The sequence below is a fragment of the Pocillopora damicornis genome, chromosome 8 (genome assembly GCF_964200805.1).
Source record: "Pocillopora damicornis chromosome 8, jaPocDami1.2, whole genome shotgun sequence".
Lineage (NCBI taxonomy): Eukaryota > Metazoa > Cnidaria > Anthozoa > Scleractinia > Pocilloporidae > Pocillopora > Pocillopora damicornis.
In genome coordinates, this window is record NC_142677.1 from 21,817,628 (window position 1) to 21,834,558 (window position 16,931).

Below are 16,931 nucleotides of genomic sequence, written 5' to 3' on the forward strand. Positions count from 1 at the left end.
TATGAACTTAAAACGCTAACTTGTTTTCTTTTCAAAAATTTTACCAAAATAAAACTTCAATGGTAACAGAGAACAGCCTTACAGCTGTTAGTCGATTCTGAATTACTTTTGCTGTCACTACGAAACAAAATCAAAAGATCAATGAACAATCAAACGGCGAAGTAAATGCTCTCTTTAGCCTTGGGTGAATAGTTCTCGATAATCATCCTCGGATAACCAACTGCACGTTCTCCTGTACAATTTTCCCTTATCGATTCAAGAAATCCCTCGAGGGTATTTTGACATTTTGAGGTATTTTGAGTATAAGCACCTCTGTAATTTAAAATACTGCATTTTTAAAACCCTAATGTAGGTGATAATGAAGGGATGCAAGGTTGCATTTGGCCAATCAGATCAACTTTTCCACAATTACTCACACTCACACTGGCTACGAAATCAGATCCACTGATTGTTATTGTATTTTCATGTAGATAAGCATATGCTTCAATTTCCCGAAATGAATGAACTTCAGACTTATAAAAGAAATCTTTAAGACTGATGTAAATAATTATAAAAAAATCTTCCTTTTTTCACGGTCTATCTGTGATTCTTTTCATGGTCATCAAGAGCACCGTTGAATAACGTCATCGTCACATGCTCAAAGGTCACAAAAAAAATCGCTTATTATGACGATATTTCGATTTTAAAGTCATTAAACATAATCTATTTAGAGCACTAAAGGAGCTCGGCACTATACTGTATTGACTTAAAAAGGTCTTGGCGATAAAGTTTTCGTCTTAAACGTACAGGAGCATTCAGCCGTGTAACTGTCCTCCAAACAGTTTTCAAGTTCAATGCATAATGGATCATAACCAATTGTCAATTATTAGTGTTGATGTGATATAACCTTAAAGAAGCATCCATTTATTGGTGTGACGACAGCAACATTAAGTTCAATAATTTTCAGACCATACAACTTGGCTGGGGAACCAGATGCTGGGACACTTTTGATGCCCTCGTTTCTCGTTCCATCTCTGACTGAAACGAAAGATAATGATCAAATAGCAAAGTGTGCGTGGAAAACATAAGCTAAAACAATAAAATTTTCTTCAATTCGGTCATACAAACAGCTGGTTGGTATTTTCAACACGGCTCTGGTGGTTGCTGTAAAATGAATTTCGCCTACTTTAAGAATATTAGGAAAGTCATATATTTGAACTGCGGATAAAGACGTGAATATGAAATATATGACTTCCATATATTCACATTCGTTTATTCACCCCTTCACGGGTTTATTTGGTACCAAAAGCATGAAAAACCATTAGCTCAGTTGGTAGAGCGCTGCACCGGTATCACAGGGGTCATGGGTTCAAATCCCGTACAGGCCTAAATTTTTTTTCAGGCCTTATTTTCACTACTGCTCAAGTAGTGTTCCTTACTGCGTAGATCACTTTCATATTCACGTCTTTATCCGCAGTTCAAATATATGACTTTCGCATATTCACATTCGTTTATCTCAAGTTTGTTACAGAAATCAAAGGCCATTACTCACCTTTGCTATCAATTCTCGGAGTCGTTTAACCTCCTTTTGAAGTTCCGCACTATTCAAACTTTCACGAAAATTATTTAGGTTTTTGGTTTCGTATTTTATGCCATTTGTTGGGAATCTTTCAATTGCATCTTCACAATTTCCTTTCTTCATTATCCTTATCTGCAAACAAAGAGTGCCAAAAAATCGTACCAAATCATGAAATATCGCCGGTCTAAACTTATCATTTACTTTTATGGGGGTCTCACTGGGGTGTTACCTTTTACGGTTAACGGTTAAATTTTTCAATTTTTTTGGCTGTTTTGCGGCTAAAGGTTAGCCCCATTGAGAGCCTATTTTAAACACTCAGTTACTTTATTTACTTCATCAGTTGTTTCGGAGCTTAAATATAAAGATGAGAATGGTGCTTATCAGGAAGCTCTCAGTAGTGCGACGGATAAAAAGAACCTAAAACACAATAATGTTTTTACTATCTATTCATTCTTTAGGGTATTAATATCATAACAGTGTGTTTGCATAGTTTGATTTCAATTGTCACACCATTAAAGACCCTTGGGTCATACAAGCGAACCAAGTTAGAAGGCAACATTAACGATATTTAAAGATCCATTAAAAATGTCTTATGTTACGACTCTTCAAATTTTATGATAGTATATAATGCAAATTTGGGAACAATGTATATATATACACATATTTTTTTTTGTCTCCTCAACCATGGCGCGTGGAGTAAATACGATCATAATGTTGGTAAATACTTCTAGTTATCCGCACAATATGAATTAAGAGACCTTGATACAGTAGCATCCAGAAAAGACAGAGGAAGCCAAAAAGATATTTGATACAAACCTTTGGCACAAAGACGAGGCATAACGTCAAAGTGGTACAAAAGAAGATTGAAATTGTTATAACGTAAAAAGAGAATTCATAGGCCTGCTTGTCGCTGTAAATTGCCAAAGGAACTCCTATCGTACAAACAATAAACACGTTGTACACAGCCATGCCTGTGAGAAATAAAAACAAAAAATTTAACTTAATGCTACTACTTAAGTTGTGTTCATTATTGAGAAGATCATTCTCATCTTCATTTAATATTCCGCACTTCTGATATATATGATATTCGTATATTCGCAGTCGTTCATTTTTTACTTAACGAGTTTATTTGCGAACCAACAATATGACCAGCTCTCAGTTGGCTCGTTAACTCAGTTGGTAAAACACTGCACTGGTAACGCAAAAGTCATGGGTTCGACTCCCGCACAGGCCTGAATTTTTTTCAGGATTCATTTTCACTACCGGTTAAGAAGTGTTCATTACTTTACATATTCAGTTCACCTTTCTAATTTGCGGTACGTACATTATTACACGGCCATAGAACAATAATTTTTCATCGTCCTATTCAAAAAGACATCACATCATTGTAGAAAACATTTGTACGCTTTAACCTTTCAACGTCTAATTTCTGCCCACATTCTACCCATGAATCACACATTAAGGTCACGAGAACAAAGGAAGTGATCACCAACTAGAGAAGCTCCTGATTGTAAAACTGATTCTCCTTGTCAACACTTTAGGAAGTGTAGAAAACAGTATGGAGAATATGTATACTGATGTTAAGATGCAAAGGGTGGAGTACAATGTCCCTAAAATACTAGTTGCAGTAAATGTTGGTACCAACTGACCTATATGATGCGAGTCATTCAACGCGGCTATCTTGACTTTACGAGTCTCCCACGCTAAAAATGACCCGAAGATGAGTAGAATTCCTTTGAACCCATACACCAAAAGCAACCAAATAACAGTTCTGTTCATTACACAGTAGTAAACCATAGGCCTGTCAATGACGTCTGCATTTTGCTCATGAACTGCCTATTTTGACGGAAAGTTGTGAGGAGAAAAATAATGGTGGCTCCTGAATTAATGCACTAATAAGGAAGTCTTAATCATTAAAAGTGGTATTCGGCCAGGGAAAAATGCTCTGTTTGATTTCCAGATCATTTTGTTCTGTGCTAGTCTTGACTAACACGCGGTCAAGAGACTGGATCAAGTTTTCTGGACCAATCACACAGCGAAGGAAAGCAAAACCCAAACAATCCCAGATTACCCTCAGCCTGCTAATTTTCAATTGAAAATTATTCGATTCACATTAACTTCGATTTCGAAACCCCAAGAGCGTTATTCCACTATTCCCGAGAAATTCGATATTAATACCTTTTGAAATAACTAGAAGGGGATTATCCTTGGAATTAAAAGCCCATATGCGACATTAAGTCTCTCAGTTTCATTATCTCCTACAGAAATCAAGAAATTCCTACCTTGTCTTCAAGATATTTCTTATCCTTTCGCAAAGGATCCACTGCCGACCAAATAATGATGATAACTATGTCGACAAACAGGAATACGAAGATCATTCCAAACAAGTGGATGTCTTTAATCACCTGCAGAATTACAGAAACAAAATATGGAAGTTTAATTCGTGGCTTCTTTAGGATTTTCTTTCGATCGAGCTTTTCCTTAATATACGTTTTTCTATAATTAATGGTAGTGCTCTCAGCCAAATCCAAATTAAATGATCAGGGCAAGGTATCTGACCGTGGCTATTTTGTGGAATTAAGGGAAAGACATTAATTGAAGGGTACAGAAAAGTCTCAAGAAAGCTTGCAAAATTCAATGATCCCATCCAGATATTTTTCTCACGCAATTCATGCAATGAAAAATCAGGATATGGAACGATTCTGTGGCCTTTTTTGTCTCGCATACAGACTAAGACAGACAAACTAGCTTAGTTTAGGGGTCAAGCGAACATTTCTGAGCAAACAAAGCAGCAATCTTCCGTTAAAACTAAGCAAGGCCATCTATGTCTAGAGAAGCTTTATTCAAACACAAGAGAATTGATATCCACTAATCTGAAGAAAATCACGGTAATGCATTGGTTACCCGTCTTTGCACTCTTATCTTCCTTGTGATTCTGTGAACACGCCATGTCTTTGAGAACATTGAACCAAAAGCTACTGTGAAACCGATGTCCAAGGTTATTACTTTGGCCTGGAAATAGTACCAGACATAAAAAATAAGCTCAAAACTAGTAGTTGATGAAGTGTTGAAATAGAGACTGTTTTATCAGAATTCAGTGGATCATTTCAAAATGCTCTTTACGTTGCAAGTAAAGCTGGTAAGACGTTCTCCATCGATGGCGAATAAGACAACAGAAATGTAGGATAAGATACAACCAACAATAATTGCATTGTTGATGTTAGGACTGGACATCTTGATGAACCTATGAGGAAAGCGAAAAAAAGCAGAAAGGTTATCCATGTTAGAAGCCGAGAGTCAACGTCTTCACCCCAGACCCTTTGACTATTTACATTGCCTTATTTATGTCTCTCTTTTATTGAGGTGGAACCGTGATCGTGACATTCAGTTTCTGAGCTACGCGGGGTGTCTCGTTTGAAAGAGCTGGATTCATTCATCGTCCATTCTGGAGAAGTGGGGGAATGAATTTACAGCTGATCTCACTGCATCTCATACAGGTTGGGAACTCGATAGTTTATCAAGGATTATGACTTGGTTTGTACTATTATATTAAGAAAAAATGTAAAACCTTACCTTATGTGTCTATTGGCAACGTTAAAGTACAGAAATCCAAAGCAGACAAAAATCCCCATGCCAGCTACAACACACATAACGATAAAGTTCCCCTCCGATAAATGGATCAGTTTGTCCTTAAAGAGAACCTGGTCGCGAGGGGACTTGTCATCTGCTTAATCAAGAGTAAAATACGAAACTAAATGAAACTGCTACTTTGAGAAACATAAACATTATGTGGCGTTTCTCGTTAAAAGCATTCTCTCGTCCTCAAAGTACAGGTTGAAAAAATTTCTCTGATCCCTTAAGAAATTACTTTGACTTAACAACAACATTCAAGGGAGAACAGTTATTTGATGGAATCTGTCATTGCTTTTAGCTTTGTCTTTGTCCATCCGATTAATTTTTTTTTCTAATTTTTCTGATTCAAAGGGGATAATTTTAACACCAAGATTATGTAATTAAAACTATAGATCCCGTGCCCCTATACCAAACGACAATCGCACCTGTTTACCTTGTCCTTTTATTGAAAAAAATACCATATTCTCAAAATGTGCGAGCACTTTCTCGTCTAATACGCGATGTCATGCACAGTATAGGATGTGCAGTGCAGCACTGAGAAATCATCTTAAATGGCATTCACAAACAAACTTTATTTAACTATTTGTTACAAAATTAAAACTTTATGACATACTTCTCCATTTGAACTCCATTTCATTGTAAAAGGAGAGAAAGTCGGGTTTTGTAGCGTCGTGAAAGGCAATAGGATCAAGTACACTTCCTATAAAAGTACCAAAGATCTTAATGTCAAAATCGAACAAATCTTTAGATTTCTGGCTAGTGAACATGGTAACATTTGACCATTTTGTAACGAATTTTAACTCGATCATAACTTGTAAAAATAATTTTTTTGTTAAAAATACGCAATCGTGTAGACCCATTTTATTGTTTTGAGACTGATGAATTTGATCTTTTAGCTTACTCAAGCGTCTTAACATCAAAAACCATCAAGTCATTTTTTTTCTTGGATTGAAACACTTAAATGATATGATAATTCCGTGCGATGTATGTATTCAGTTACCTCTAAGTTGAAAAATTTCAAATTTCCCTGTCCTATCTCCATTGCTCTCAAGTTGTACCTCACCCTGTTAGGAGTATTTAAAATTTAAAAAAGTACGTTCACTTTATATGAAAAGGGGTAAATAAAGATATGGCTATTCTTATTAGGTGCCATTTAAGCTGCACTCAGTCTGTAGGTGTATTTATAATATATACACCAATGAAATATCAAGTGATCTTTTGGGCGAAAACATGATATCTTCACGCGTGAGAAGAACATGATAGTTTCACACGTGAAAAGGTCACTGTTGCTATAGTTGCATAAAAATATCGCGCCTTTCGGTTTTTTCAAAGTGAAATGATTTAGTATTTCATAGGTGTTTATATAAGTAATAAATATAAAATTATATGGCCGCTCGGATACAAAATTTCTCTTTTCATAAAAAGAGTCGTGTGTATCACATTGGTCTCTTGATCTCCCACTTTCAGCCTGAAGTTTATTCACGATTAGGACATTTTATAACGGTGAGAAGATTACAGCACCCTCTGTAATTGTTTTTAGTAACTTTTGATATCATTGAGTCTCGGTTTTTAATCACTAACCGTCACCCCTGTAAATCTCGTCGTTAGCAGACTCTCTTTAACAATTTCAGATGCATTATTTTCTGCAAAATCCTGGATGTTCAACAACTGGGATTCGGACAGTTTTTCGATGGATGTCTTTAAAGCAAGCGCCACCAGCCAGGCCGCGTCGAAGCCAAACGGTCCATATAGTGATGTTTTTACGCTTGTGTTATTTGCAAACTCTTCATAAGCCTTGGAAAACTGTTGAGGAGTCTGTGGGAAAACAAAAGAACAATGATTAGAATCAACTTCTTAAGTTGGAATTTGGCAAATTTCTTCGTTATGGAATTTTCCTTCTTCAGAATATAAGAGACACAAAACATTCGCTGTAACGTTTACTTATCATCCACATTGACGTTCATTACTCAACACTCTTACATGTAACTTACCAAACCAGATATCGAGGACACATTATCTTTGCTTATGTAAAGATGGTCAACAGTTATGGAGTACTCCGCCGCTATGTTTACTTGTTGTGCAGAACAGTCAAGTTCTGGGAAGGTTCTTTTCCACCATTCTCGTGAATCTGGAGTATGTATTACCCATCCGTATTTATTACCATACAAGTTGTACTTATAGATCTACTGAGAGGCAAACTGTGTCAGTTGAGATGAATTACTCAAAGCACTTATACATAGAAGCAGGATGGACGTAATCAAGAAATGGCGAAAGTCATTTATTTTACCAAACACATAACATTCGTCGTCTTCTGTAGGAATGCAAAAATGATTCTCGCATCAAGATCCTGGAAAGATAAGACACGCATAAGGTTAGGCTTCCCTAGAAGTACTGTGCTTAGAAGACGTAAGGCAACTTGAAAGCTCACAATCGCGAAAACTCTTAGCAATCAACAAAATTCGACGAGGCCTTCTTAAACCGGTATAACATACGTCAATGTCATCGTTTGTTTTTAATTGATAAAATATGAGTAATCTTTTCTGCAAAAATGCAAACACATCCCTTCCATGACAATTTCTAACACGGAGAAATTAAAGAAAGTCAGGGTTGTGGTTCTATGAACAACTTTTTATTTACAGTGGCCTAGCGAAGAAGAGCTCTCCAGCCGGGCACAATCAATCTTTTTTCTTTCGTGGCTACACGAGGTGACTAAATAATTTATCCTATCGGACGTTGTGCGTATGTATAATTCGCCAAAGAACTAAAAAAGGACACATAAGAAAGAATTATGTGGTAATTCATAGCCAGGTGCACTTGACTATCTACAATAAAATGCACAATTTGTCCATGAAAAGTGAAACTTGTAGAGGGAAATCTTTGTCGCCCCTGTACCTTGATGTGCTTCAATTGGTTCTCGGCATCATTGGTGTCCCCGAAGCTCCCGTACGACAAGACAGTAATGTTGTTTCTTTCGCATTCCTTCTTAAGATTGGTGGCAGCCTAGGAGATGACCGAAAAAAAATGTTTTTATGAAGTTATGGTTTTAAGAAAGATGGCCTCCTAAATTGCAGTAGATGGGATTGATTGTTAGGCTGCTGGGAGGGTAGCCTTTGATTATTCTGAACTAGTATTACTAAGTATAAAATGCCACTCCTCGGTCTATCTCACCTTAATATACATGTCTCTGCTGTAAAACAGGATCGATACTCGCTTCCAATTAAATGCCTTTGCAAGAGCCACAAAAGTGGATTTGGATGAGGATATAGAGGGAATTGTGCGGAAAAAGTAAGGATACGTCACAGGGTCGGAAAGGTCTCCACTCTCAGCTGAAGCTGAAATCTAAATGAAACAGAACTCCAAAAGCTGAGTTATGAATACCTAAGCTATTTAGATCTTTTATTCTCTAGAATACCTTGAACTAAGGGAGGGAAATTTCCTATCTACGTTAATATATCTTGAAATGAGTTGTATACACCTGTTGCATAGATATGTAACGTTAAGTCCGTGCTCGAGCCAAGTGTCACATCCAATTCCATCCATCCAACTGTCCCTTATTATGGAGCGACTAGCAGTATCACAACTCCCACCTTGGATGGGATGCCAATCCATTGCAAGGTTACCCCCCCCCCCCCTTCCTCCTAGTGTTTTATCAGGCTCCCTGACTATTCTCCAGCACCCATTTATACTCTTGGGTGGAAAGAGGCACGGTGATAATAAAGTGTTTTGTTAAAAACATCGATCATAGGAAATACCTGAATCATTTTCCAATACTTTGCAGTGTCTGCCACGGACAATGCCACGTTGGATCTGCCAGGTCCTAAGACAATTGACGGTCTGCCTGCTTTGATGTAACCATAAAGGATTTTGTTGCCCAAGCCGGTTTCTCCCTATATGCAACCAAAAAAAGACTGAGGTACTTAAGACATGTCATGAAATGAATCTATGAACGGTGAAAAACAATTATTCAGCTACCAGCGCTTTTTGTTCCCTTAAGCGTGGCTAATCTTTTTATTTAAAACAGCACTTTTGTTTCCTAAAGAGCCTTACAAAAAAAGTACACGGAAAGTGTTTACACGATGACGGCTGATACGAAGCTGTGAGATCAAACTGAGATTAAAATGATGGTCATTTGATCTCTGTAACAATTTCCTATCATATGCGCATTAAATATGGTTTAAGGGAAAGCTTATTTCTAGCTCCCAAAAAGTCATACTTTGATAATTGTAGCGAATGTCCTCGCTTTATCACTCACACACGACAGCTTCAAAATCAGATTTTGAACAAACAAAAGGATTGATGATCAACCAGAAAACATAAAGCAACGACTTGTACTAATGGGATCAAAGTGTGTTATATAATCGAACCTTGGCCGATAATAAAGTGGAATTTCGAGTTAAAACATGATCTGAGTTCAGCAAAACGACACTGAGATAAAAATATTAATTGGTTGTGGTAATATGACTAAGTGGAGTCCAATTTGGTCTGTAATCATACGAGTGATAACAAAATCGGGCGACCGCGCAGCGGGAGTCCAATTTGTATATCACGATAGTGTTTACATTGGACGACACGAAGTCCTATTACCAATTAATCATCAAAATTATAATTTCCGATAAAAGAAGAACAGCCAAGTTATGAGAGAAAGGGAAAATGTGCATTAAAAGACTGACAAAGGAGGCGTAAATAGTTTAATGTCGCTCTGAACTTGACTACCATCAAAATGTGATTGGTTGATTTAAACTTCAACCCTGAATGCGATTGGCTCATTGAACTATCCGATAACAAACAGTCCGATAACAACTTGACAAGTGAAAAAGTGGAAAATATCAGTTTTTTAAAACAATCAAAATCGAGGAAATTTTATGATTAAGAAATAGAACATTGTCTGGGATCTTAACTGATTTCTAAGTGTGGAAGGTTACAGACTCGGCCGACTACTCTGCTTTGTCAAATTATCCCTATGAATTTAAATTGAAAATTTACTTCCCTCATAAATTGTTCACTGGAAACACAGAACACCCAAGGTACGATTTTCTATGACATAAGTTTGATTGTCACATTCTCTTGCTGGGATCTTTAAATACAAACCACGGCAAAACAATCCCTCGCTGGCCCACAGTTTTACCAGACGGTGAATGCCGGGAAATGTCTAGTTCAAGTTACGTTTTCCTTTTACGGAGAATGCACGGCATATTCACATTCACCATGGAAAAACACGAGAAAAAAATGGCGTCCGCAGCATGTATTTCGGGGCTTAGAAAACTCATTTGTATACTCTCTTTTTCCTAACAGTTTTACATTGATTATCCAGCTTGGGTTGTCGCGGTGTTAGTTAAGTGTTTTCCTGAAGCGGCTAATGTGGTAAAAAAATGATTTTCGAGTTTTCCTAAATGTTTTCCGATTTTCTGGTGTGTTGTAACTCGGTGTTTTCTATGTGTTGTCACGAGTCGGCTAAAATGCGATATTCAACTTTGATTAACACGCCAATGAACTTCCTGTTTTCCTGACCATTTTCCTCGATACCAAGAGTATGTGAACACGATGTCCGAAAGCATTTTCGTATTAGCGGATAACGCCGTGAGAACGTGATATTCAACCTCGGTTTTGTTACGCTCGTATAACAGCGCTTAAAATCATGCTTTTGCATAAGTTTTCTGAAAATTTGTTTATTATAAGGTGGAATACAAGGTGTGAATCATAAAAACTATATTGTGAAAGTGTTAACCTGAAGTTTCTAACGTGTAAATGATGGAGTGCTAGGGTAACGTTTTCTGATAAAGAATTATAAACCTTACCATCGTGTCATTCGCCATCAATTTCAACTCATACCCAGGTAAAATACTGGAGTCGTTGTTAATGTACTCAAAAGCCATTTGCATTGCAGCTGTGATTCCAGCGCCCCACCAAGCGCGCCTACCAGTCAAAGGAGCCATAGACCCAACATACAATGGTGACTTGACAGATTTTGTTTGTGCAGGAGTTAAGAACAAGAGGAAGATATGAAAAAGCACCCATAAAATCATGATGATACACCTAAAAGAAAAACAATTTTTAAAAATTGTTAAGCCTATTCGGAACTAAGTCAAATCAAAAATCAAGAATAGATGAAAAATCGTCTCACTGAAGATTTTAGCTTTACAGAAATTGATTGCTAAAAAAGGTCATGCATCTTATTTCAAGTGGTGTTGGCAATGGAGTAAAAAAAAAGTATATATATATATATATATATATATATTGCGATAGGGGAAAAAACAGAGGGCTATACCTTCATCCCTACAAGCCTGATTCGTGATTACTCACTCATCGTCCTGATGAGTGAGTAATCACGAAACAGGCTTGTAACGATGAAAGTATAGTCTCTCTGTTTTTCTCCTCTATCGCAATATATATCACGCTCTACTCCTACGTATCGAGCACTGTAAAACTGAAAAATCAATACATAGACTTCCTATTTATATACATATATCTATATATATATATATATATATATATATATATATCATACCTCAAACGCATCATTATCCTGACACACCGTGTATTTAAAACACTTTTACAATTTTACAAACTCAGCCTTCGTGATGCCTTCTACACAAAATGAAACGTCTTTGAGGAGACGTGATGAGTGAGTAATCACGAAACAGGCTTGTAGGGATGAAGGTATAGTCTCTCTGTTTTTCTTCTCTATCGCAGTATATATCGCGCTCTACTCCTACGTATCGAGCACTGTAAAACAGAAAAATCAATACACAGACTTCAGATATATATATATATATATATATATATATATATATATATATATATATATCATACCTCAAATGCATCATTATCCTGACACACCGTGTATTTAAAACACATTTACAATTTTACAAACTCAGCCTTTGTGATGCCTTCTACACAAAATGAAACGTCTTTGAGGAGGGCCCATATGTTTTGATGATGTTTTCGGCAACTTAATAATTTTTCGATCTATTTGCATTTTCCCCAGACACATTCACAGTATTCACTGTTTATGACAAACGGCGTGTGTAACAATTAATAGTAGATCCAGTGCGTTCAAATTACACTTTAAATTGATACGAACATCGCCTGCAACGGACCTCCCTCCAGTGCCATTCAATTAAGTCTCCTTCATGTCTTCTACTTGAGGGTAATTTCTTCTCCGTTATATAATAATCTGTATTCACTTTATCAAAGATGCAAAGGCAAGCACGCTTTCCTTCCACCAACCCAAAATTCATTTCAAATATCGATGTCAACATTTAATATTAATTCAAATGATTTTTAGTTACATCAATATATATTACTAAAATTGCTAACTTGGCGCATTGTCCATTCAGGAAACAGATGGGTTGGGATCGTATTGATTGGATGAGAGCCACGTTTCCATAGAATCGAAGAAAGATATCCTTATTTGAGTAATATATTCTAGTATTTCTCTGTGTATTTTTATTATTGTGCGTTGTCATTCCAATAAGCAGCCTTTATATTTATTTGATGTAGTTTCAATCATGTGCACAATAAAAAACGTGCTCATGCTGATAAAAGCAGGTTTATGTCCAAAGGGAGCATAAAAACGTAAGCTGTAAGGTCGGAGGATTTTGAAAAATGTTTTAAATTTCTGCTACTCCTGGATGGCGCACACCATACTTTGCTTTAGATCGATTATCATAATTTTCTTTACTTGGCAACGAAGACCAAATATTATATACGTCGTGCAGCAGCCAGGGTTTCGCAAAAGTTCATCAGGAAATGCAATCAGGTTTGAGAATTGTGCATGATATTTCACGGAAACATTGCCTTGTCGGAGAGTAAAATCTGTTTATGGATTTGTTAATTCAAATTTGGACTCTTCCGAACAAGAGGTGTTTGGACTGTACAATTTTATTGATTTGTTGATCAGGTTTACGTGTATAGAACACCACGTGATTATGGTAAAACGTATTTTATATTACAGCTTTCATTTTAAATTTAAAGTAGGATGGTTGATTATGGAGTGAAATGTGGTTTGTGCTAGGTGATGGTCATTTCTGTCAACCATCTGGAGACCAAGGTCATTTCGTTTATTTAGTGAGGTCACACAAGGAATACGCTTTAGTCCAGAATTACAGAAATAAAAACATACTTTCCTTGAATATTAAGTTGCAAAGGAAGTTGTTTTGGAGACACATCATGAATAATTGTGATTTACCAACAAGTACTGTGCGGCAAAGCATACTGTAGCAAAAATATCATTTCGGAATATACGCTATTTTACCGCGGTCGTCTGCCAAGGGTTTTTTTTTTTTTTTTTAACAAACATCTATCGTTCTTCCGGCAATTTGATCCTCATGAGCTTTTTTGGTTTTGCTGCTTTATCACAATTACCCTCGCTTTACGATTCCTAAACGACAAACCTCCTAAAGTAATGTTTTTGGTTCATTTACTGGTCGTACATCTATTGCGAGCTATTTTGCCCGTTGGAGAAATATATGCTCTTTTCACCAAGTGTCTGTCTTCAGTAAATTGAAATTACGGGCAGCAGTAGTGGCACGACACAAAAAAAATTGAAAACATAAGGTATGTTAAATTTTGATACCATCTCTGGATGTTTGTTACACGGTTCCTCGTAACATTCGTCAAAACTTTACCTTACTCATTTGACGCCACGTTGTAAAGCTTCTGTGAGGACTCAGTAACGGATCTTTCCCAAACTGTTACAAGTATAACCTGCACAGAATCAAAGTTTGATAGAATATGATAATTTTGAAAAGGGTGAACGACAAATCGATGCTTTATTTATATAGTGAAAATTATCTGTCACGTTTTTGTCAGTTTTGAACAGCATGAAATTTCAGGAAACTTCCCTGAGTGAAGATATTGCAAGCCGGCTACAAATATGACTAAAAAAAACTGCTTTCACCAAGGAGAATACAAAATTTGACCACTTTTTTTGTCAAAAGTAGAGCAGCGGAAAAAAAGCTCTCCAATTACATATTTCTTTTTCGAGACGTGTCAATCCATATGCAAACTTTATAATGACTACATGAATGATGGCAGATCCGAACCTCGTCTTCTGTAGAATTTCGAGGACTTTGCCAAGTTCCCTTTTAATTTCCAATTACTATGAGAAAACTGGAACTGAATGGACACAAAAGGGAACACAATTGCGTGACAAATGTGAAGCAGGAACAGGACCTATTAGCAATCATACACAAGGATTAAAGAAACAACTTTTAACAGCGAAAATTTACCAAAATCCATCGTTGATTCAGCAAATGAAAAACTAAGAAATATCAGTGTCATAATCTCAAACGACTTAAAACTTCGTTTTTTTTCCTTTTCAGCCCAGTCCACTTCAATTATCACTCTTTGTAAAAAGCTTTCGTAATGGATCCCTCTTCAAGAGGGCAGATGAAAATGGAAAGTACTGCATACTAAACAAAACGGAAAATGTTTCCCAGCACAAAAATAACGATCAGTTTATGAATAATTGCCTTAAAATTTTTTTGAAAAATATATCAACATTTGTGCGGCTCATAGTTTTTATGTACTATCTGGTATTAAACATCGTCTTTTCCTCGACGAAGACGACGCCATGAAATATATAGTTCCCTCTCTTTTTCAATTTTGGAGAACAATCTGCTTAAAATCTTAACAAATTAGTTTGAAATTTTCAATTCACTGTCTCGCCAGTCTATTTTTTCTGTTTGACCAACCTCATTTTAAATTTTTTTTCTTGGTGAGGACTCAATAGTATGTAAATGGTTTATACTTTGCAAATGATAAGATGTACAATTCCGAAAAGCTCTTAAATGAAAGTGTGTCAAATTCAACCGGCCTTCTTTGATACATGATCCATGACATTTTTCGCGTTGAGGCTTTTCCTTCACGATGATTTAACATGTGCATTTATGAGTAACGCCGACGCCGTCAACACAGAAGCTTTATCCGAAAATAATTGGGAGAAATATCAACAATAAGAATGAGGACACATTTAAAAAAGCCGCAAGAATAACCTGGATAACCAGTATTGCAGAGGTCACGCTGACTTTGCAAAAAACAAAAAGACAACGAAAATTCTGGGGTTCCTACCGCTTCGTTTTCTTCTAAAGACTAAAGGATTCAAAATACCAGAAGAAAAAAAAAACAGACTGGCTGACAGGCAGAGTCTTTTAAAAACCATGCCTTTCGGTCACTGGGATTCAAGATTTATGGCCACTAAATGAGATAGAAATGTTGGTGGATTTTGTTGTTCCCTTTCATTCTCCCAAATATTTCAATTATAATTGGTATGTCCTTCTACGCTCTCAAAGAAAACTGTTGTGTTTATGTCATCTGCATTTAAAAGCTTAGTCACTTCCTTGTTTTTGCCGGCAGTCATAACCTAAAATTTCAACTGAAAAACTAGAATAACTAACAACATGATTGCAAATTAGTTTCTCTTCTAATATGGTCAAAATCCTTGTCGCGAAATGCGATCGTGTTCCTGTTATTTGAATTGTTCGAGCCATATTCATAAAACATTGCAGCCATAAATAGAACATTGCAGCAATACACATGCTTGACGCAAAAAGCAAGAAAATCAAACGTCAGACAAAGGAGATGTCTGTTTTAATTTATTCAATTAAGCGCGGGTTACTCTTGCCTCAGTGAAAACAAAGACTAATTCCAATATTTATTGTGCGAATGATGTTGTGTTAAATCGCTTTAGGGTCAAATATTACACCGGCGCCTCTAACATCTATTCTTTGTACCTTATTTTACAGCCGCTGTAGCCACACTGTTAGTTTTTTTGACGGGCACTAGGTTATTACAGCTGACGGGAAAACCGTATTTTGACTTAACAGTGTGCGGCTCACAGAAAAATTGTCCTTCTAAGTTTAAATGAAACCGTCCTTACGGAGGCTATTACCTGAAGGCATCAATTTTTTAGCTAAGATCAAATAAAGCTAAGTAAGAACTTCTGATCTTCAGAGAATTATGCAATGTAAAGTTTCACTTGTAAGCTAAGTGGAGGCCTTGATACTCGCTCGACAAGAACGTTTTAATAAGATGTCCGCCGAAAATTAATCTGGTTTTTGACCGCGAATTGCGTTCGCGGTTGTTCTTGCTTTCTTCAAAAAGAAAAAATGGCTGCAAGTCGTTATGTATTACATTTAGAATTCAACATGTTTGAGTATAGAACCGTAAGACCGAAAACGTTTTCTTAGTAACTGAGATTGTTGTAAATGTTGCTGAAGGCTAACCTTTGGTGCGTTAGCAGTTTGGAAATAATCGGTGAGCAGCTTGCGAAGGGAGAAAACAAAAATTTTAAAAAGTTGTCGACAGATAAACATGACTGTAAGGAAAGTAAAATTTTAAAATTCAGTCTACTGACTTTACTTACGATTAACAGCTGCCAGTGTTCCTCTACCTAATCTGCTGACATCTTTTAATCTCGCGGTTCATGTGTGCGAATAGATCATCACTCTTTCAAACGTCTCCCAAACTCAGCTGATGAGACAAATTCTTCGACAATTAAGCGAAGCAAGCATGAAATGGGCGTCTTTATAACGAAAAGTACATGCAAATGAGTAGGTACCTCTCGCTTGACCACATCCATCGTTTTAATATTAGTTTTAATTATTTACAAGTAACCATTCTAAAAAGGAAGGCGCCTTTGTTTGCATTTCCGATATATGTTTTCCTTGTTAAATTCCAAATGTGTTTGACGACTTCCCTCATATTACACCTTCACCCTGTGAAGATTTCAATTTCTATA

The 16,931-nt window shown here is 36.5% G+C and overlaps 1 protein-coding gene across 8 annotated transcripts; it reads right to left on the reverse strand.

The window, feature by feature from the left end:
- Positions 1-3: 3 nt before the first annotated feature.
- Positions 4-16,863, reverse strand: LOC113678923 (gamma-aminobutyric acid type B receptor subunit 2). Of its 8 annotated transcripts, none has more exons than XM_027195840.2 (20): positions 16,557-16,854; positions 13,819-13,897; positions 11,697-11,914; positions 10,987-11,224; positions 8,944-9,078; positions 8,360-8,530; positions 8,084-8,191; positions 7,479-7,538; positions 7,183-7,374; positions 6,773-7,006; positions 6,192-6,255; positions 5,805-5,891; positions 5,132-5,282; positions 4,682-4,802; positions 4,463-4,570; positions 3,841-3,963; positions 3,208-3,394; positions 2,375-2,529; positions 1,532-1,690; positions 4-1,017 (listed from the first exon to the last, which is right to left on the reverse strand). In XM_027195840.2, the coding sequence occupies exons 3-20, from the start codon at positions 11,708-11,710 to the stop codon at positions 943-945; spliced, it is 2,382 nt and encodes a 793-aa protein (XP_027051641.2). In that variant the 5' UTR covers positions 11,711-11,914; positions 13,819-13,897; positions 16,557-16,854; the 3' UTR covers positions 4-942. The 8 variants fall into 8 exon arrangements, with proteins under 8 accessions (XP_027051641.2, XP_089037142.1, XP_089037143.1 ...); XM_089181011.1 differs by having other exon boundaries at positions 436-1,013; XM_089181016.1 differs by lacking the exon at positions 11,697-11,914.
- Positions 16,864-16,931: the final 68 nt, after the last annotated feature.

Bases quoted from the DNA above. Each gene is read 5' to 3' on its own strand.
- LOC113678923 (XM_089181011.1), bottom strand. The intron at 7,539-8,083 runs GTACAGGGGCGA...TTATCTTTCCAG, and splicing joins ACCAATTGAAGCACATCAAG to GATCTTGATGCGAGAATCAT. The intron at 1,691-2,374 runs GTTTGTATCAAA...CTTTGTTTGCAG, and splicing joins GCCTCGTCTTTGTGCCAAAG to ATAAGGATAATGAAGAAAGG.